At 36.3% G+C, this 23,538-nt stretch overlaps 1 protein-coding gene across 1 annotated transcript in view; it reads right to left on the bottom strand.

The window, feature by feature from the left end:
- Positions 1 to 23,538, bottom strand: part of LOC115915305 (contactin-associated protein-like 4) — a 208,091-nt gene that overhangs the window by 150,598 nt on the left and 33,955 nt on the right. Inside the window, exon 2 of the mRNA XM_030968639.1 lies at positions 9,102 to 9,212. Within this exon, the coding sequence (XP_030824499.1) occupies positions 9,102 to 9,212 (111 nt within the window). The remainder of the gene's footprint in view (positions 1 to 9,101; positions 9,213 to 23,538) is intronic.

Here is a 23,538-nt window from a genome sequence, read left to right as displayed (position 1 = left end):
GTTCTCAAACAGAGAATGAAAGCCATACTGATATGTAGAATAAATGACTGTAAAAAATGGAGAAGCTTCTACCCCCAAAAACAAACAGTCCCATAAGCAACACACCAGATAATAATAAAAAAATGTAATCTTCTTATTCTTAAGACAAACAAAACAGCAGTAGTGCTGGTAGTCTGGATAAGCTCACATACTCAAAAAGGACAATGATTTTTTACAACCTAAGATACTGAAGATTAAGCAGCTTAATTTACTGATGACCTTTTAGTTTCATTTAATATGGTTCATATGCTATAATCTACAATTACCAACAAGACACTAGGAAGGGACCACAACAACAGAAAGAATATTAAAGAAATTATTTAAATTCTAGAATTTTCCTGACACTATAATTCAGGTCCCTAGTATTCTAAAACTGAAGAAACCTGCAAAATCATACAAAGGAGTTGCCATGCCATATTCATGGAAATTTTAAAACACACATGTGAAGGCTTTTTGGAGGATCCACATGTTCACAAATTATTTAATAGTAGAAAATTACTAATAGAAATATCTTAAATCCTACAAATTTTATAAATATTATTTTATGATAAATTATAATCTATTGATTCTTAAATGGTGTTATATAATTAATTAAAATTTGACAGAATTCTGAATTTTGATAAATAGTAATGAAGGAAATTAAGAGGCAGGCAAAACAGGTCTCAAAAAAAGCGTACTTCCACAAAGGACTTAAAAATATTTATAAAAATTTCTACTGAATTCGTCCAAATCTGTTCTGCTCACTCTGCCATGCTATTGATCATCATGCCATGAAATTAAAAAAAAAAAAAACCTAAAAGTACATTAGCACTTTTATTTTTGCATAAACCTTCTCTTGATGTAGTTATTTGACCTTTTTCTACTACTTTAAGCCATTGGGAGGAGTTTTGGCAACAACTCTCTTGAGAGTGAAGGAAATCATAAAGTCAAGTACACAAAGTTGTCTTGCAAGTTAATACAGCCAAGTTAATACAGCTGAACCATTGTAGTTTTATGTGATATTGGTACCAGGAGCAATGACTGGAATTAATTCCAACATGGAACAGGATGCTAGTGTGTTGTTTTATTCTTCTCTGTAGAGCTCAAACCTTTGTTATATGCTTATTCAATTATCTACATGAAAATAATTTGTTACAATCTCTCTGATTAGCAGTTGAGGTACTGTAATAGACAAATTTATTGAAGAATGATGGATAGACTTCATTGTCCATTCAAAATCTGAAGAAAACGGAGCAACAAGTAGATTTTTGGTTTATTTTACAATCATTTTCATGACCTAGCACTAATTTCTCTGCCTAACTCTTTATATGCAACAGGTGGTAATTGAAAATTATTCTTCTGGAACTTAAATTATTCCTGTTTTGGGATATAAAGACTGCTAGACAGAGACTGCTGGTTTTCATCTGGCCCCAAGAGCAGTGAAATTTATTCAAAACAGCTAAGTAATACAAATTCATTGCTAATTTCACTTGGCAAATGTTAAGTCCAGTGTCGTCGGTTGGACACAAGGTTTTCGGGGTGAAGGAAGAGACGAGATGGGCTCCATGATCAGAAGGCTTGATTTATTAAGTTATGATATAAACATCTATTTTAACTATACTAAAAAGAAAAAGAAGAGGAGTTTCCAGAAGCTGCTAGCTACCTAAGAATAGAAAGTAAAGAATGATAACACACAAGCTGGCCTTGACAGACTCCGCAAGCCAGCTCTGCTGTGATTGGTCACTGAACCAAAACTTCCCCAGGAGACCAATCACAGACCCACCTGTTGCATTCCACAGCAGCAGACAACCTATTGTTTACATCTTGTTTCTGGGGCCTCAGCTTCCCAGAAGGAAAAAATCCTAAAGAAAGGATTTTAGTGAAAAGGATGTCTATGACAGTCCAGAGCAGGAGCAGTTTGGGACAGAAAGTTTAAAAATGTGAATGAAAAAGATAATATGTATACAAACATACATTTTGCTAACCTAGTGCCATTATCTAATAGATCTGTGTATTTCACTTATTCTTTATTATTACATCTATCTTTGAAAATAAAATCCTGTTGAACAGAAATAAAAAAGCTGAGACAAGTCAAAGTCATTTTTCATCAGAAAATTCTACTCTATATATTAGTCAGCTAAATATGGTGATACTTTCTTCAGACCTGTTTCAAGACTGTCTGATGTACTTTCAGCTCTTATCTCTTATGTGAAGTAGCTTAGTTCATGATTTTTTTGTCTGAGATACTTAAAGATGTAGATTATAACATAATATATAAGTTTAACATAATTTCATAAAAATTACAACAATACTTATATGAATTGTATAGGCATATTTATATGCCTACATGACCCTGAGGGAAATAGCGATGAGTATATTCACTAGAATAACACCATTTTGAAAGGCTTTGAGATTATTCTAGGAATCCTGAGTTCTCCATTCAGCCAATCGAGTATGGCACTAACACTGCAGTATGAGCAGGATGATGAAAGGGGAAAAAGCCATGTCTCCTAATGCAAGGAAGCTGGTCCTTAGGAAGCTAAGGAAATCTATTATAAATGAGATGTCGAAAGACGGATCCCTTGTACAAGTAAAGTCTCAGAACTTTTTGTAGGGGTGTGGCAGGAAGAATGTTTTCTATCTTTATAGCATTCTCCTTTAAAATGAAAATGTCATAATTCTCTAGAAACTGGAATTTAAGACACTCAGCCTTATTTCGCACTACAGCTGAAATTAGTCATTATTACATGACATAGAAAATTTTGTACTTTTTTAAAGTCAGGAATTTTTCCAAAATCTGGTTTTATCCTATCTAGCAATTGGTGCTTTTTAGGTTTTTTTGAAAAAATATTTAAGCTCCTTTACCCTTGGCCCAAACATACAAGAGAAAAAAAGAAGAAAATCAGATGCATCATCACTTATGATCTATTTTTCCATCCCTCAAAAAATTAAAGGTGGCATGATCTTAAATTCTTTGCTACTGCAAAGCAATCGTGGGAGTAAAATTTTATTTTGACTCTCTAAAGGATATATTAATGATTCAAATTTTGCACAAAATTCAGCCTTCATCTAAGATTTTAGAAGTTTATTATTTAGAACTAAATAATAAAACTAAACCCCCCCAAAATAGCTATATCCAAATTTCTATTTTTTATTCTATTAACTTTAACAAAAGGGACAGTAGACATGGGTTGTAGCAAACTTTTTTTTGCTTCAAATTTTTTGAAGTCAATTTTTATTTGATCTTGTCCTCAAGCCTGTTCATGGTTGCTTGTAAGAGTATTTGAACACTGTAGTTCAACGCAAATTTTTAGAAAACTGTTTTTTTCTTTAACTGTTGACTTGATGTTTTCTTTAACTACTGATTGCTAGAATTCATTTATCCATTTTGACCTACTTAGTGTGAGTTCTCAAAAATTTTTCTATTTTCATAGCTATATTTCAGGTAGAAAAAGAGTCCCAAACAATTTCAAGAATGAAGTACATTTTTTACTTCTTCTGTGCATTTCACCATGGATTTTACTATTCCAGTGATGAAACATTAAATAGCTGGCTGAAACCTCTTTTTATGCTTTGTTATGCTTAAATGAATTTTGATCACAAGTCTGGAATTAAGTTTCTTGAAGTAACTGTAAAAATATTCCAACACATAAATTTCATAAAAGTACAGTGGGCTGCAAATATTTAAAATATTAGCGAGTCTTTGATCCTATTTACTCACTCTGCTTAAGTGCAATTTAGTTACTTCTTTCTTTCTATCTTTTCCTTTTTTTGTCACTTTGTTTCTCACCCCTACATTCTCTTGCAATATTAGAATCACACCATATACACATATGAACAGAAGATATAGCAAAACAAAAGCAGCATAAATTCAAAATTTGACATTAATGCAATAATGCTGCTTCAAATTCTACCTTTATAAGGCTGATATACCCCATGAGAATTTTTTTAAACTGTGTACATGCAACATATGCAGGTGCAACACCATAAACAACTTTCCTATGTGCCTATACAATTTTTCAAGGTGTCTAATACCCTTATTAAAAACATTTTCTGCAAAGGAGTGAAACTGTAAAATGGCATTAAAAACAATATTCTAATTAATATGCTGAGAGATCCATGCTAATGTTCTTACTAAAAGATATAATTATTGTAATAGTTAGCTACAGGAAAGAAACCAACCAAAGAAAACCAGATTGATTTCTTCCTCAGAAACTGCATGGTTCTGGACTTGTACTAGACAACAGCACATCATTTCATCCTTTATGAAGAAATTACTGTAAAAGTTCTTATTGTTTTTTGTTTAAAAGCAAAAGACTGAGATTGTTACTTTTGCCTTTTTCCTAATATATATACATACATTAACAGGTAAGTCAGAAAAATGTGTCATAATGTTAGATGCTTCAACTTAGATTTGCTGTTTGCTTATAAAAACAAAATTATTAACATCAGACTTGGCCTTTCTTCATTCTAGTTTCCTTTTGTTGTTCCCTGTATTAAAAAATATCAGCTTTAACAAATTTTATTTGCATATTGCTGAAATGGAGAGGGTAAGCTTTTCCTGATTATCCTTTGGTGATGTACAATCCTAGCTGCAATTAAGTTTTTTTACTTTGTCTCCCATTTTATTTTAATTGTTAGCATTACATTATGAACGCTAAACTGTTTCTTATAAAAATGGATGAAAATTGACTTTCTTATTTTGTAAGGCATGTTTTTTTTCTATAACTGTTGACTTGATGTTTTCTTTAACTACTGATTGCTAGAATTCATTTATCCATTTTGACCTACTTAGTGTGAGTTCTCAAAAAGTGATTAAAGCATACTGTTTTATAAAAAGAAAAATAAGTACGGAGTTTACAATGCCATACTGAATAAATGATCCTTTAAATATTCTTTGTAACAAAAAGAATGTGATAAAGCGTAGGATATTCAGTGTAATGGTAAGGTAAAGGTAATGAAAAAGACAAAGGAGTTCCATATATACACCAGAGGGGAAAAAAAAATAGATCTGCTGTTAAGGCATTCCAAATTTCAGGCTGCTTTTGAAAAACTGGCAGGGTAAGCTGACAGCATAATTAAAATACATGGGTTTCTTCCTACTTCAGGGAAAGAGAAAGCTGTAAGCCAGGTTTTTTTGGCTACTTAACAACTTCTATATTCAATTTTACTTTGTCATATTTTGATCAATTAATTGTGTGTGAATATGGGGCAAGATAATCACAGCCAAATCCTTATACAGCTTATTTAGCTGTCCAAATATTAAGGCTATTCCAATGGTATGTTCACTCTTGTATAACAACCGTCTTCTGAATTTTTTTTCCTGCAAGGTTTCAGAAGTTCATTTATTCAAAAGAAGGCCTGTGTTCTTGGGTATAAAGGCTCATGGTGTGGTGATTCATAGTGCAATTAATTTATCTTTTCCAAGGGTATTGGAAGAGTGAATTAGAGAGTTTGTACAACCAGCTTGACAGCCCATTGCATACAAAACCAGAAAATGCTGAGCTCAACAATGACACAACCTTCTCTCCATGTGGTAAAGGGCTCTTTCACAGATCATGGTTGGGAGAAAATATATCAAGAATTTGAAAACAGAGCAAGCCCTCTGTAGCACCAGGCTTTAACTGAGTACTCATCATGTAAATTATTGGCAATGAGTGGACAGAAACACATCCTTGATGGTCTTGGTTAGGTATTGGTATTTAAATTCCTATCACTATCCCAGGCAGACATGTTCTGAATGCGGTCTGCTTTTTCTCTTCTTTTGGGATGCCTCAGTTCACCCTATAAAAGGTGCACTTTACCTTTGCTTTTTCCTTTTTGTTTCATTTACTCTCTTGTGGATAGATAGTTAAAAGACCCTGAATGTTTCTTGTGTCACCTATTCCCACTGGGATAGGAAAACAGCCTAGAATTTCCACCATACTTTCAGCATCCAGAATTTTAGTACACAGCTCAGTGGTAAAGTATAAAGCTATATAGAAAATAAGAATGTCCTTTTTTCTGTTTACTTGCACACAAGTTTGTTTGTTTGTTTTTGGGTTTTGTTCGCTTTGGTTTGTTTTGGTTTGGGTATTTTTTTTTGCTAGAGAAGAAGCTAAGGGGGATTGCTAATTTATTAAATCCCCAGATTAATCTGAGCCACAGCTCTGTAGAATAGAGTTCCTCTTTAATAAGTATGACCTCTGCTCTTTCCTTTAAATACTTTATAACTCACTCTGTTAAAGTGTTTATATATATTATATATTTAGGTATATTTATATTGTATATTTAGGTATATTGATTACATATTTCTTCATAATTGCTTTGCCATGCTTATTCACTATTTCACCAATCTTCATTTCATTATGCATTTCATCATAAATGATTTGTGCTTACTTCCATATAATCAACAAAAGTATTGAACATAGCTGGCCTTAAGAGTTTCCTTTGAACCTCTCTGAAAACACCTTTACATAAAAATGATAAATGCATTATGAGGTCCACCAGCTAGATCTCAATACATTTAATTTGAACTGCAACTGATATGGTGCTAGTATTTAAAATTAAAAACTCACACAAAATCAGGCCAAAAGTCAAACTCTACTTATATTAAATCCCTGAATTTTATGTCTGCTAACTTCAAATAATTAAATCAGGGGTTTAAAAAATTTATTTTTCCATTAAAAATATTCAACTGCTATTAGTGATTGGGGTTTTTTTACTTAGTTCTTTTTACTTAATTTTTATATCTAATTTTCCATTATTGCAAGCGAAGCTGATGTCAGAGTAACTACTTTAGCAGTTAGCAGAAGCATTCATTAGCTGTGCTTGAGTATTGAGTATCTGAAAACTTCAGGGAATCAACGAACTAGTAATAATTAAAACTCTGAAGAACATTTAATGAGTTATTCCTGGATGTTATCACTTTCCTTAACTGCTAATGGATTGGAAATTTTTTTGTTATCAAGGAGTTCAACCACATTATCTTTCTGCTTTACAGAGAGAAAGCTGAAACATATTCTCAGTTAGCTCTTTTACCAATCATTCACTGCTGTTATAATTTTTGCTATGTCTTCACATAAAGTACATATTGTACTTATTTTCTTTAGGCTTAAGTTTTCTTTCCTCAACCCCTTTAACTTTGCCTGTTCCACATTTAGTAAACATAAGTCTACATGGTTAAAGAACCATTTCAGTGCAACTTCCCGTGTTTCTGATAAATTTCCTGCTATTTTTTAACTTTCTATTGCCAACTGAAACAGTGTAGGTGTATATACATATTTAGTTTATGTCTTTATTGATGAAGGACAACATTTCGACTCTCATGTAATCTGTGTAAAAATACTCAACTTTTTTCTGTCAAAAATACATTCAATTTTCCCTAACTTTGGCATTTAAAGAACCAAGCATATTATTGTATTAAAACTACAATCTGCTTGTCCTAAATGAATGTTAGGAGGTCACAATCACTCCCAGCTACTAACTTTGGGTGGAAAAAAGAGAAGTTTTTGTTCGAAGTAGAGAGTGATCTCTATTAAATGTGAACCCACTTCAAATTATCACAAAATCTCTTTTAAAACTCTAATGATATCTTCGTTGCTTTCATGAAATCACTGACAGCACACATCATATTTTCCTTACAGATGTTTTTTCCAGTCTGTATGGTTTAGCAATCATTTCTTGTGTGCCTAAATGTTTTTGTTTATAATCACGTATATATAATAACTAGCTTTGTTCCATCCAAATAAAACTTTCATGTATATACACCTATAAATATAATCAGGTTTTGCATGGGAAATTCACAAAAAAAAAGTAAAACACAAATTCAATGTAGAAAATGTATTCCTGGTTCCACAGCAAGTAGTGAGTCTCTACTCTCACTGAAAAATATAAAAAAATAAGTTAAAACTAATTTAATTAGGACTAATTTACTGAAGACTGAAGAGATTTTCATCTCACCACATCTACAGCATTCCATAAAATTATGTCTGAATGACCCAAAAGATATGTAGCCAAACAATTTGGTCATATTATTAAAAATGATGAAGAAGACATTCAAACCTGTACTCTGTTCAGTTGCACAAACCTGAGGTACACAGAATGAGAAGGCAGACAGTCACAATCTTCTAATTAAGCTACCTACTGTTTTGTATCTACACGAGTTCAAATGAGACCAGATGTAAGGTTATAAGCATTTCTAATGCGTGCATACAGTACAGGGCAAAGCAAAGGAAATTATAAGTCTAAAAATGCATTTTAACATGACATAAACAACTTCATACACATGAAAAGAGCCAAATGGAAAAAGCTTTCAAACATTCATTTTTAGGGAAGACCAATACGAAAATGTTAACTTTGGTGATAATACAGGCATTATTTAAAATTCTAAGAGCATATACTACTTCAAACTAAGGGAACTACTTCTAGGATATATCATTTCTACTCATATCACAACTTCATTCAAAACAGAAACTCATGCTTATACTGCATACCAGGTCAATAAAACAGATAGGGATATTCCTTCTTCACAATAGTATTTCTATCTATCAGACATAGCAAATATTCCAGTAAATCATGGAGGTTCAATGACAGAAATTACTTCGGCAGGACAAAATATTATTAAGATTTTATATACCTCTCAATTAAATAATGCAAAATATAACAATGGACTACATGAGGGACATTGTATGTATTTGAATTCTCTAAGTAACCATCACTAATATTGTGGCTGGATAATTAAGAACTAGATTTTGACCTAAGACACAATATTTCAGTGATTTTTCCCAGGATAGTGCCTTTGAAACAGTTAATTCCTCAGATTCCTCATTGGTAATAATTAAATAGAAGTCAGTATCCATAGATGCTGCCGCTTCAATAAGCCCACAGAGCAGCTCCAGCCACTGAGGGCTCATGTTGTCAGATAGCTTATCACAGGGGGAGAAGTTGAGATCCGTAACCTCCTTGAGCTGAGACTACACTGTCATTCCTGGCTGGTATACAAGCACCAGACAAAATTTATGTGAAAGGTAATATATGCTCAAGTATCTAAACTGTTTTCATTCCAACCCAGAATTAACAACTGACCAGTAAAATTCACTCACCCTCTCTTCGATTAAGCCTTGCAAATCCAGGGCTGTGACTGCTAGACAGCTCTGATGAGCTACTGAATGATGACTGAGGCAAAGCAGACACCAGCTGATCATCACAATTATCTGCCAATGAAAAATATCATATTCAGGTTAATCCCACAGAACCACTTACTGGAAATGTAACAGAATCAACTGTGCAACTGAGAGCAGCATATCTCTAAATATTTCCTCTTGCTGTAGCGTGTGTAGAAGTATCAGTACTGAGGCACAGGTTTTGGGTGTTTTTAGCCAATATTTCATGAGACAACCAGACAATATTTTTTCATGTTCTTTAACCAGCTGGTTTTACCCACTCCGGACTTAACTTCTGAGATCATACCAAGGAATGGTTCACTGTCCACTCACTATGATTTACATGAATAGCAAGTGACACTCAATTCTCTGTTGCAGCACCAACCTACAACCTCATCACATGTTTTTCATTTACTTTTGACCTGACGCCAGCACAGGTCTTTGCAATCACTTTTAATGTGCAATTACATTTAATGCAGTTGTTTCTGAAATAAAAATCATAAAGCCAAGCAAACAGAATGAAATTAAATAAAAAAGTAATCTTATCCCTTTTAAGCACAGTAAACATGACAAAATGGAAAAATTTTTGCTTTGCAAATGGTATGTGCATTTGACACAGACACAACAAAATAATGATCTCACAATAATTAGTATGCAAGTCCTAACGTCATACAGAATAAAACCTGAGCATGTGAGAAAAAGAAGACTTAACTGCAGTTCACAATCAATTGCGAAGAAACAAGCAAATGGTAATCAATACTTTAGCTTTAAATGCCTCTCCAGCTGAATTACTACAGAGTGTATGTGTACATCCTCCATTTAAATTTTAAATGTATCAATTGAGAATCGATATCTGATCTAGTTCAGCTGAAAGAAAATTAACTTTAAAAAACTCAAGTACAGCAAGTCCTTCCCTAACTATACTGGGGCTGGCATCAGTTCTTTAGAAAAAGAGGAAATTTTGTCAAGTTTTAGTCTTTATGAAGTGTTTCTTTTCAGGACAATTACATTCTTTGGATGCAACTAGTAACTGACAAGTCAAAGGTGAGTTCTTCTTCCAACCCTTCTATTTGTCTACTAGGATTCACAGTCAAAACCCATAAATATTAATGAATACAAAATCTTTTCCTTACTTTAATTAATAATTAAGTGTTTCTGCTAAGTAATTATAGATATTTCTAATTAACCGCAGACTTTAATGTGAATGTCTCAAGGGGATTTTTGATCACATTCAAAAATTTTGGTTTTGATGTTGTTTAATTTAGTTCTTTGAGGAAAATTCTTTCTAAAGGAAAGGCCTAGTAGTGGCCTTGATTGTTAGAGTTAGAATTCTCTCCTAAATTCTATAAATAACATCCATTCACAGCAAACAATAGGTTTTAATCACTGCTCTTGATAAAGTCACATATGCCATATTCTATCAAGATCAGAGTACTTCTCTCATGAAAAAAAAAAGAAAATTATTCTTACTTTCAGAACTTTATTTCCTGTTCTAGGTTTACACAATAAAAAAGGAAAAAAATTATACTACTCCTTAGTGTCTAACTACAAACTCATTTTTTCACTTCATTATCCACAGATTAGATTTACAATGGTGAAAGAATTCTACTTGGAACAAATTGTCCAACTGGTAAGCACAAAAAAGGAAAAAACCGGAAGACCTTATGAGTAAATGCATTACACTGGCATGTCTTAGAAAAGGATCTCATTAGTGAAATTTCTTTACAGACAGAAAATAGAAAGAACTTATTAGTCATAAATTGCATTAGAAAGAGAAGAATGTCATGATGCTGTGCTTCACACAGAGAGCTACTTACACTGCTGATTCAAGGGAACACTTCAAGTGTCACTGATCCCTTTTCTACAGCCAAAGCCTACACTGTAAGTCTAGATACCAAGATGAATATTAAGAGGAGAAAATAAAAGTAATTTCTACTCAAATCTATCTGCCTGATATACAATCAAGGACCCACAGAATCACAGAACAGCCTGAGATGGAAAGGACCTTTAAAGGGCATAGAGTCCAACACCCTGCTATAAGATGGGACACCTGCACTAGACCAGATTGCCCAGAGCCCCATCCAACCTAATCTACAATGTTTCTGAGTGTGCATCATCTACAGCCTCTCTGGATAAACAGCTCTAGTGTTTTACCACCCCCATCATAAAAAAATTCTTACTTGTAACTCATCTAAATCTACCCTCTTTTGTTTCAAAACCATTTCCCCTTGTTCTGTTGCTACAGACTTTCTTATTATGTACTGAAAGGGCCACAATAAGGTCTCTGTGGCAGCTTCTCTTCTCCAGACTGACCAATCCCAACTCTCTCAGCCTCTCCTTAGAGGAGAGCTTCTGCTCCATCCCTCTGAACACTTTTTCAGCCTTCATCTGGACCTGCTGCACAGGTCCATGTCCTCCCTGTGCTCAGAATTGGAGAGCTACTTGGAGCAGAATGTCTGCCTCATATTTTAAATATTGATCTTCTGGTGAGAGGTAGCATGTGTTATGAAATGAATCATCAGGAATGAGAGCATGCCATTAATACATAGAAGCACTAGTAGATAAACAACAGCAGGCACACTACTTTTAAGTCACCTCTGGGTATAACTCTTCACAAATTTCAATTCAAAATAAACAAAAAAAAAGCTACATTTCCACTGGATGGATGATACATCTGTCTTTGTAATGTTAGCTTCTGCCAAATATATTTTTCACCTTTTTTCTTTTTAATGTACATTTTGGAAAGGAATCAATGATACTAAATTATTCTACCAGATGGTCTAATACACGTGTATTTGTGAAACACACATATTGCTTTGAGATGTTCCCAGAAGAATTCTATGAGCACTTAGCATTTATCATATAATTGTTTAAGTCAAACTTGATTTATAATAGAAAGGCACATAAAATTTTGAATACTAAAAAGAGGTATTATCCAAAACCTAACAGTCCATGATATGGCTTTTTGCCTTTTGCGCAATATGAGAAATGAGCAATTTGTCACAAATAGATATACACTGAATAATTATACATTTATTGTACAACAGCCACTATACTTTATTTCAAGAAAATGACTTCATATGAACTTCTGCTTTATTGCTCAGCACATGTAGCTTAAAACATATTCTTGTGGCAACTTCCATTGTGCAATTTAACTCAAAATTTAGTATGAATTCCAGAGTGAAATCAAAACACTTTGTAGAAGTTGTCAAGAACCAGATGGCCAGTATGAACTCGCTTCTCAATGTAAATAAAAACAAATGAAAGAATAGTCTCTACAGGGTGACAATTCTGTATGCTTTCATTTACACTGGAAGATACTCTACACGATGGAAACACTGTATGAATTCAGTGCTTTCTCACATGCTAACAGTGACTTTTCATTTCTCTTGGACAGCCTTCCACTGTTCAACAGAACACATCTCGCTGCTGAAGGCAATGTAGGGCTTTCTAGTGATACTTCACTTAGCTTCTTCTAGGCTAAAGGAATACTTAAGTAGACCATTCTAACACAAGATTTAAAACAAGGCATTTTAGTTAAAAGTTGTCCATCATATAGCATTTATTGCATTTTTTGTGATAAATATATGTTTTCTAAACAGTACACAAGAATACCAAAAGCATAAAGAAGGCCTGGGTTTCTTTAACATGCACAAAAATCTGGTAATAAAAAAGGTTTTGTGAAAGAAAAAATATATAAACAAAATACATATTATCTGTTATTCAAGAAAAGTTGTTCAAGCCATATAAGGCATGCCTTTCCATATACCGTAATTCCAGTGTGAGTTTAATCAAATTTATAAAGCAACTGAGGTATTTTAAAGAAATAAAACTCTGAAGTTATGCATGAATAAATTATGCCTATCATTTATCTTCCAGCTCCAAACAAAATCCCATTATGCATACTCAGAGTAAGCCAAGAAATTTTTAATACACCGGTACTATAAATTACATAGATCATGCCATATGAACTACAACAAAGGAGTTCAAATAGGATATCATCCTATAATAATAACAGTTACAATAACAATATTTACAGTTATCATGACTATGTTTATAACATTATAGTTGAACAAATAAATTTTGTTTCCTCTACCAAAGGAGCAGATTGCTGAAATAAAATAAAAATAGCAGAATACGGAGACAATCTGAGATTTATTCATTCAGAATGCATGTGTGTGTATTTTAATTTCCATTTAGTGAAAAAAACCTAAATTCATTTACAGGCATAAACCTTTTATTTTCTATGAAAACTTAAAAAATATATGGCACTGATTTTACTTTGAATGGAACAATTTCTTTGTCTGAATTATCAGCTTGGTCCACAATAATGACTAACAGATTTTAATGCTTTTCAATTTGAGTGCAAATTTACTCTGAATAAGCAAATGTCAACATACAGTGTCTAGCTACCACAAGTTGATGTGAAAAGTTATATTCTGTTCATAACTATCTAAAACGTACATGCATTAAATCATCACATTGCGTTTACACTTGACATATCTTAACTCAAACACCCCAACTCAAGTGCATATACTAATTAACATATTGCAATTTCACTTATTTTACTTTTTAATGAAATTATTTTCAGCTATTATATTGTTGCATGCACCTTTTTTTTCCTTAAAATTCAATTTACTCCAAACTCCTTCAACCAACAAGAACTACCAACTCCTTAATTAACTATCAAACTTCTCATAAGGCAGGACAGAAGTAGCATAGAAGGAAAAAGAATATTATGATGTTTGACTTCCCTAGAAACCTATGAAGTTCTTCAGTTTTATGACGGAAAAAAAATGTTCCAGTAAACCACATGAAAACAAAAGAAGAGTAAAAAAAACAAATCAAAGACAGTTTTGCAATTTTTTCTCAAGTAGGGAAAACTAAATACCTAATCATCAGACAAGTAGAACAGCTAAAAACAACTAGAAATGCAATCATAGTGGAACAGAATAGAAGAGGCAACAGCTCTGGGAGTCAGATGTGTAATAGTGCTCATCTTTCCCACGCAGGTAAGCCCTAAGAAGGATCAACTCTGCTATCAATTTTTAATAAATTTATGTCTATGATGAAAAACCTCATGAAAAGGAATGAGACTTATAACAATAAAGCACATGTCATACTGTAGCAACAAGACTGGTGCTTGCTAAAACCTAAAACAGTTGCCACAAAACCTGCCCTCCAACAGATATTTACTTAATCTTTGGTTCTGTTATGTGCACTTTGAAGTTTCTTTTCCTAACACTGTGAAGACCAAATATTCTCTAGCCTGTCTACTCTTTTCAACAAAAGAGACTTTAGTTCCCCCAGGAGTGAGCACCTATGTCATTTTACCTAATAGAATTTTAAAGTATGTTAATTGTGGTAATTTAGTCTTTGGTCAGTGTGCAGGCTTGTAATTAGTTCCAAAAGATTCACTGAATTTAATGAGATTCCTATGACATAGGTGAAAAGAGATTTCCCCTCTCCTTGTTTTCCTGAGAGGAATTGACCATTATGCTGGTCCCAAACTTAGTGAAATCTTCATCAGTAAGAGAAATGAGGAGAAGTCGACATATTTACAGACCATTAGACCTTCACAGTTTCAGGCGTTCTAGCTACACAACATGCGTTGTCACTTAAGGTGAACTCAGCCCATCATTACTGCTGCTGCTGCTTCCATATGCTTATGCTTGCATTTGCTTCCTGGACAGGGATAAATTATCCTTGTTCAGAGAGCCTAAGAATTTCTTTACCTCAGGTCTACTGCTAGCTATTTGTAGCTAGAAGTTTAAAAACAACTTACTAGGAAAATTGCACTGTTTCATTCATGCCTTTTGATAGTCACCAGTGTTTTCCATTCTTCAGCTCAGTTTATGGAACATATTAGGCATTTCCACAGAATTACATTTCAACTGCATGTAGTAGTCAAATGAGTTCATAATGCCTTACTTCACTAAGGTTTCTGCTGTTTGCTTATTTGAAAGATGTTAACCTTTGAAATTTTGAAATTTTACTTGTGAGTAGCTCAGGTTGGTTTTTTTAATTTATTTATTATTTAAACACCAGTTTTCATCAATAGATTTCGCTTATTTCTTGGAGGCGGTGGAAAGAGAAGGCAGGGAGCTGACTGCCCAAGATAAAAAAAGAAGGTTTTAGGATTTTGAAATAGTTTTTCTGCAAATGTAAAGATTTTATCAAGGAGATAACCCATATGGCAGGGCTGATGATTTTCTTGAACTTGAAAAAAAATCTTTGTTTCCTGATCATCTTTTCCAGATAGCAGCTAACACAAATTCAGCACAGAATTCTGACACTTAGCAGCCAATTCTTCCTTTTGTATTCACATCAGGCATGTGACTTTTACTCTAACATAATCCATGAAATGCTGTATTTTCTTCCTTTCAAGGAGCCATCCCTTTTCACAACTGCAGCTATTTCATGCCAACAAGAAATCAAGAACAGCTAGTGAGTACAAAAAGCCAAATTTCCTCTGTGTTCACAGACAACCTTGTTGCTCTCCAGGGACATGAAAGACTTTTTGTGACTAAACACAAAGAACGTAAAACAACAAATCAGAAGGAATAAGATAAACACTGCAGTAATATAGATCAGAATTTAATTATACAGGAATGGAAGGGACACAAAAAATGTTTCCCTACAGACACTTGCAAAGATTCACACCTTGCAACAAATCTTCAATTGCTGGCATAGTTGTTATATAGCTGGAAATGATGTTTTCCTTAGGTTTTTATTTGTTTATTTTTACTTGGCTTTTATCTGCTTACATGATACTTTCGTTACATATATTAGGGAAAGGGAGCATGATAATCACAAAGAGCTCTGAAAATCCATGAGCAAGTGAAATAAAGGATTTCCTTGTTCTTAGTACCCAGAAACCAGCCACAAGTCAGAAACTCTACTACTACTAACTGACACTACAGACAACTTAATTAACTCACTTCTGATTCTCTTGATCTTTTCCAGAAACCTTCAGACACTGATTCAATGCAAGGCAAGCACTGTCACTAAAACTTAACTCTAAATTCCTACTACCATTTGAAACTAGATAAGTTCTTATAATAAGTCCCAAGATGATTATATAAAGACTGTATTTTTTCATAGATTACATTTACATTTTTTATTTGTGAATTCAGTAGTGAAAAAGTATATGATCCAATAAAACATGAGACTAGGACAAATTTGACCTCAAGGTGATGGGAGAAATGGATGACTTCCAGTTAGGATCTTCTTATTCACTTTGAAAGAATAAGACAAAATTTATTAATTAAGCAAATATGCTTCAGTAACACTTTTCGATTAACTTCTTCAGGATGTATCCTACAGTAAATCAAGTAGAAGGGCTTCTACTAAATGGGCAAGTTTTGTGTCTTTTGACTTAAAAGGCCTACAAAATTTTTCCATTCTGACTCTTCTCAAAAGAAAAATTAGGATAAACACTTCCCAAAACATCGCAGAATCAGAGTTTTGTGGTTTTTTGGTTGTATAAACTAAAAATAGTATTTAATTAATATTTCTATTTCTGAAATATCATGCATTTTCACTGAGTTTTGGTGGGGATCTTAGCAACTTGGACTACAGTGTGAAAAAAAGCATTTAGTATAAAAAGATAGTAATAAATTAAATGTTAGTAAGTATGATCTTATGGGTAAATAAGATCAGATCAAATTATTCAGTAAGTCTAATGGAGTTTTTTTTCTAGGAAAAGCTATGAAAGACTAATGCACTTTATGATGTCAGTTGGAAGTTTCTCAATCACTCGCGTGGTAGAAAAGACAAGGTTTTAGAGAGAATGAAAATGAATACATACATTGTGAGGGAACTGAAAAAATACTTACAATTTATAACTAAAATATTTCATATAGATCAAAAGCATATAAACTTTACCATTAGTATTGATTTTTTCCCATGTCATTGTGCAATATATGAAAACTAGTTTTGTAGCACCATGAAATGTTCATTCTCATGAGGTATGTCTTTAACTTTCTTGCTGGTTGATTAAATTTCACCATCTTAGTGCTATGTCATAACGTTTTTTAATTTGGAATATTTTATTAGAAATAAATTCTTTTCATCCAGAATAACATAATCAGATAACATATCCATGTTTCTTGAGATCAATAAAAGCCCCATTACTGAAAGAGAGGTTATTTTACATGCCTTGTTACCAGAAGTACACAGAAATCTTTTTGCTTTTTCCTGAACCAGCAGATGCAGAGAGAATTCACACAAAAGGGGGAAAGAACTGTTTGTTTGGTTCGATGAAAGCTTTGACTGTGATTTAATTACCTCAAATTTTGCTCAAAGGTAGAGGGTTTCACTTAGATTACACTTCACCCAAGCAACAAACTTCCCATTCTTAAAAGTAAAAAGAACAGTTTTCCTCTTAAAAAAAAAAAAAAAAAAAAGAGTAAGATTTCACAGGGAAGCATCAATGAAATTCAATGCCTAAAAAAAAAATTCCAACCCCCCCCCCCTCATTTAATCCATATTTAATCCATGACTCTGGCAACAGGCTCCTCATGATCACTTGCTTCCAAAGTAAGTTCTGCTCTGCTTCAAAGTTTCTGACAAGCAATGAAACTCAAGAGTCCCAAGAATGCTGAGGGCAGTACAAATAAAATCCTTATCACACTAGGTAGGAAAAAAGTGTATGCACTTATTCATTTCAGGATTAAAAGGGTCAATATACCAAATTGACTCCTCTTAGAGACTGTAAAAACTGTCCCAGTAATGAATACCTACACACAATGTGTAACAGTATTCTACAGTTGTAAATTCCATTTATAAATTTAAATATCTTTACTGCTAGGGAATAATATCTTTTTTCCACATCTAAGATTTTCAAGACAAGATTTAAAGTTTACCTTCAGCTGTAAACCTTTGGATCTTGCTGTCTTGTCTCCATACGAAGGAAATAATCTCCTTTCTTCACTATCAGTTGTACTATTTAAAGTGAAAGTTTATGTCAATAGTGATAAAATTACCTCAAGAATTCTTAAATAAAACAAATTACTTCAGTCTTATCCAGCAAGCCCTATTTTCCACACCCTGTATCACTTTGTAGGCATACTTTGAACAGTCAGCATTTGCTGCTTTTTCTTGAAGGAAAGGTACAAGCAGAAATACTGGTAGCAGGGGTCAATCCTCTGGGCTGAAAGCAAATTTTCATCCATTACTTCCATATACCATATTTGTCAAATTTGCTTCTCAAGACCCAAGATGCTGTTCCATGAAACACAGGGTATGCCTCCAGCTATCCTGTGGCTGTCTCCACCATTGTGAGCACGTAGTTCTTGCCTTGGTAGATCTGCAGGAATGTGATGCAATCAAACCTCCCCTTATTTGTATTTTGATCTAAGCTGAGTCAGTTGATTCGTGTATGGTGCTAACAATGCTAAGGTTGGAAGATTTGATCCCTATATGGATCATTCACTTAAGAGTTGGACTCAGTGATCCTTATGGGCCCCTTCCAACTCTGAATATTCAGTGATTCTGTGACCACTGTCTAGCATACCACAGGGGTTTTACTCGGCCTGCTTGATCCCAGCACCCTTCACAGTTATGGACAACCCGGGGGATAGAGTCCATGGGTAAGTCCACTCCTTGATCACAAGCCCATCTGGGTGCTGCATCTCTTCCCTGATGAGGCATCATGTGCCCATCAAGTCAGAAATAATTCACCCTTATGTTGCCAGTCCAGCTCCTCCTGAGACATTTTACTCTTGGCAGCTCAATCCACCTGTCCATTGTTGTGACGTTCTTCAGCAGCCCAACACTTGGGCACATGTGCATCTCCTGATGAACTTCTACAGCCAGCCTCTATGTGCAGGCAGTGACATCTTGCCACAGTTCAGCAGCTCAGCTGCATTTTTCTCTGCACTCCCAATTGGTCTTTTTCCATCCTTCCAGCCACCTCCACAGAGCATTTGACACAGAATCACTGAATTTCCAGGTTGGAAGAGACCTTCAAGATCATCGAGTCCAACCCATGTTCCAACACCTCAACTAGATCATGGCACCAAGTGCCAGATCCAGTCTCTTTTTAAACACATCGAGGGATGGTGACTCCACCACCTCCCTGGGTAGATGATTCCAGTATTTGATTACTCTTTCTGTGAAAAACTTCCTCCTTAATTCTAGTCTGTATCTCCCTTGGCGCAGTTTGAGACTGTGTCCTCTTGTTCTGTCTGTTGTTGCCCGGAGAAAGAGACCAACGCCCAGCTCACCAGAGCCACCCTTCAGGAAGTTGAAGAGAGTGATAAGGTCACCTCTGAGTCTCCTTTTCTCCAGGCTGAACAACCCCAGCTCCCTCAGTCGTTCTTCATACGGCTTGTGTTCCAAGCCCCTCACCAGCCTCGCTGATCTTCTTTGGACACGCTCAAGCATCTCAACGTCCCTCCTAAACTGAGGGGCCCAGAATTGGACGCACCATCCATAAGTCAGTGTAGAGACAGAGTGCTGGCCGTTTCTCTTTCAGCAATATCTAAAGCCAGGCTTTCAGCTCTGACTTGATCCACCTTGTCCCTCAATAGCTTTTGTGATTCATCATGTAGGGCATCCATTTTTAATGTACCACTACAGATGGCAAGAACCATCATTTCAGAGCATGTATCACTTTTCATTTTCAGATAGCTGATTATATTGTGTGGTCTCCTCAGCACATATCATCTTCCCTTCATCCTCTGATGATGATGGTCCCAAATTTTTGCCTTCAGGCCAGTTAGTGATGACTTCTAAGATCCCTGGAATATTGGGGTTTCCTATTTGAGCTCACTGTGTGAACAACACAACCCACTTACTTCACATCACATCAGTGTCATGATGTGTAGGAGGCACTTTGAACATCCATCCCAGCACTGACACTCAGGCTGCCAGGAGGAGCTGTTCTTCAGTGCCAATGACTTCTGAAGCAGTTCCAATCACTTCATAAGCTGTCCTTTTTCATTTGGGTTGTAACAGGCCTCAGATCTTTTGTATTCACAACTCCAGAACCTCATGAGTCATCCTTGAGTCTCCCTGGATACTTTTTGCTACTCTCCAGAAAGGACAATTCTCTCCAACTGCAGTGTAGGGCGCATTTTTTGTACCTTGTCCTGTTTTGACTGGCTGAAGGGTTACTGTATGAACAGTCCCCCATTTAATTTGTTCAAAAGTTTGTTGCTGTTCAGAACCTCAATTAAAATCATTCTTCCAGGTCACATAGAGAGGGATCTTATCTCCAGATCACAATCTGACTGTGATCTGAAATACGCATCATTCAAAACCTCACAACACCCATGAAAGCCTGAATTTCTTTTTTGCCTTCTGTAGGGGACAGAGCTGCTATTTTGACCACATTCACTGGAATACCACGATGTCCATCTTGCCATTCATCCAGGTTCCCTCCAGTACAGGGTTAATTTATGCAGGAGCCAGCAGAAGACTAGGACAGTCAGGTTATTCTGTACCACCTCAAGTCACTGAGGATGACCTGAGGTGGTACAGAATAACCTGACAGGGTGCAGGGGAAGGGGAGAAGGGCTTCCTTCCCATCGAGCAAGTGCGGTGTACTCAGAGGTGGGGTAACATTGGTTTCATGATGGAAGGAGTGGTTTGAGTGACACTGGTTCTGTGCCAGAGGGAGTGGTGGGGGTAGTATGGCTGAAGGGGCAGTTGGGTATTGTCTGTTTTCAGGGGTTTCCTTGGTGAGCAATAATATTTATTTTTTGTACACTCTGTTGTTAGTGTTACTGCTGTTATTATTTATTTCCTTATCTCATTGCTGTTTCTCATAAATTGTTCTTATCTCAACTGTGATCTTTACTTTTTGTGCCTGAAATTCTCCTCTCCAACCTGCTACAAGGGGAGGAGGGAAGGCAGAAAGAAGCAAGTGAGAAGAAGTGTGGTTTGGAGAGTCTCAGTAGGAGCACTAAATTGGGGGGTACTATTCCTAAACCATGACATCAGTTTTTTCCTAAAAACTGAACTCACTGGGGAGGTCCCTTTACCTTACTTTCTTTTATGGCAAAACCAGCCTTCAGGATTATTTTAATTGTCTTCACCTCTTCCTCAAAACTTCCTCTGCTGTGTTGCCACACACCATGATGTCCTCCCTGTTCTGCAATTGTTCTGGAGTTTCACCTTTTTTTCAGTGCAGTCTGGATCAATCCATGGCAAATAGCAGGGCCGTGTTTCCAGTTCTGGGGCAATCAGTTCCAGGGGTACTCTATGCCCCTCCAGGTGAAAGCAGACTGCATGCAGGCCCTGACAGTCCACTGTCAGTTTCCATTCTCCACTGAACTTACACACTGGCCATATAGGGCTGTTAAAGGGTGAGCAAGGCTGGCTGGCCACTCCCTGGGTCTCCATCACATAAATCACCTCATGGCTAGGGACCACAGAGTCCCGGCTGTGCAGTTTTGCTGACAGTGCAGTGATGTGGTAGCGATCATACCTGTTGTTCTTTGACCCTCACCAGCCCCACAGCAGAAGGGTCCTCTGAGAGACCAGGCAAGGTATTCAGCTGTCTAATTTCCTCTGTCTCCATAGCAGCTACTCCAAAAGCCTAACAATGACCTTTTGGGTCCTTGACAAACTGTCTCCTGAGGTAATCTATGCCAAGGATCCATGCAGCTTCTGGGCTAGTCACAATGGGGTGTTTTGCCACTTATTTCCAGCCAGGCTTACTCCAGCTTCCAGTGCAGTCAGCTGTTGGGATTCCCTTGTCACCCCAGAAACAGAGATGGACGCTGTCCCTACACATCTCCATGGCATGCGAGTACACTGTGCTCTGGTGTCAACTAAAGCTTTATACCCTTGCATGTCTGATGTGCCAGGGCACGGGATCCTCACAGTCCAAGAGATCTGATTGTCCCTTTTGACTACCTGGCTGGAGTCAGGGCCCCTCTAGTCCTGGTCATGGCTCTCATTGCTCACTTGTAAATATAAACTGAGGTCCCATCATAGTAACAAGCAGAAGTAACACCAGCCCTTCTATTCTGTCTGAGGAAGGATCTGGCCATTGGAAACTGGAGTGGCATTTATCCTTGAAGAACTTCCTGTGCTACCTGTTCTTCCTTTCAGCTTATGTACCCCTGCTGTTAGTGCAGAAGTGGGCTTTCCATCCCACTTCCTCATGTCCTCTCTGTGGTCATGCGGGTAAAACCCCATGTTACCTCATGGCATGCATCCTCTCTCTCTCTCACAAGCACGGAATGCTTGCTCCCAGTAGAAGAGACTCTGGTCCATTCTGGCAGGGCATGGGACATCTTCTTTCTAATTTGAGTCTTTTGAGTCTGTCTGCAGTCTTGGACAGTTTCCACAGACAAGGTACATTTTGGCAGGGAGGAGAAAAATGATCTTCACATTCACAGAGTCAGGTAGTCACCTGAAGCATTGTTTGTTCTCCTTCTTTCATTGGTATAAATGCTGATGGGATGGTCTACAACAGCAGCATACTTTGTACAAACTTCTGCCACTTGGATTGTGTACACTGGTCCTCACATGGATCTACAGAGGTTTACAGCTTGTTATCTGAATCCTTATAGATTACCTCCAGCACAGTTCATTCTCTCAGATACTGGGTACTTTTCTCCACTGTGCTCCAATGTCTTGGGTGCACTATTAGATCACTCTTGAGAGGATACCCTTCTCTCATGCTTGACAGGAGTCACCTCCAAAGGCTGAGTTTCTGTCCTCTTCTCAATCCCCTTGTCAATGCCTACATCCAGAACAGGGATCCCAGTTGCTTGGCTTCACTACCATCTAGTTTCATACAATGGGCCATGATATCCCAGCATCAGGGTGGGCGGGTCACCCATTGGGGCCCATTCAACTGCCAGCTGAAATTTATTTATAGATCTCTGAGCTAAGCCAAGAAGAGAGACCGGATGATTACCTCTTGCTCTGTCACTTCCTCCTGTTTTGACAGCCCTGCTTCCTCTTCATTCCTTACTAAGCTAATGGACATGTTCTTGAATCTTATTTTTGTATAGGGGCAACTGCTGCTGGCATGGGTTGTTCCTCTGGTTCAGCTGCAGTCTGAGTGGCCTCGCTGCCTCTTGCTCTGCTTTCCTCTCCTCCCCCTGAGCACTGTATAGTAACAAGCAGTGCCTGGTAATTAGCAGGCACAGCCCAGCAAGTTGCATAACTTCATGCCTCTCTGGACCTGTCACAGCATTAATCTTCCAGATGTTCTGCCACTCAATCCGGGTCCTGTAGTTTTTCAGGGGTGGATTTCTGAACCACTGGAAGAGAGTAGTCCTCCAAAAGCTGACCCACTTTCTTCCACCTCTCATCCACCCTCGAGGGCAGATGTCTGAAAGATCCTCCTAAAAATCTTTTTTGTCACTCTTTTGCTGGCACAAACATGGGTGTGAACCACACTCAGGAAACC

Source organism: Camarhynchus parvulus, chromosome Z, assembly GCF_901933205.1.
Source record: "Camarhynchus parvulus chromosome Z, STF_HiC, whole genome shotgun sequence".
Lineage (NCBI taxonomy): Eukaryota > Metazoa > Chordata > Aves > Passeriformes > Thraupidae > Camarhynchus > Camarhynchus parvulus.
The sequence above is the reverse complement of the archived record's forward strand: the minus strand, read 5'-3'. Positions and strand labels throughout refer to the sequence as shown.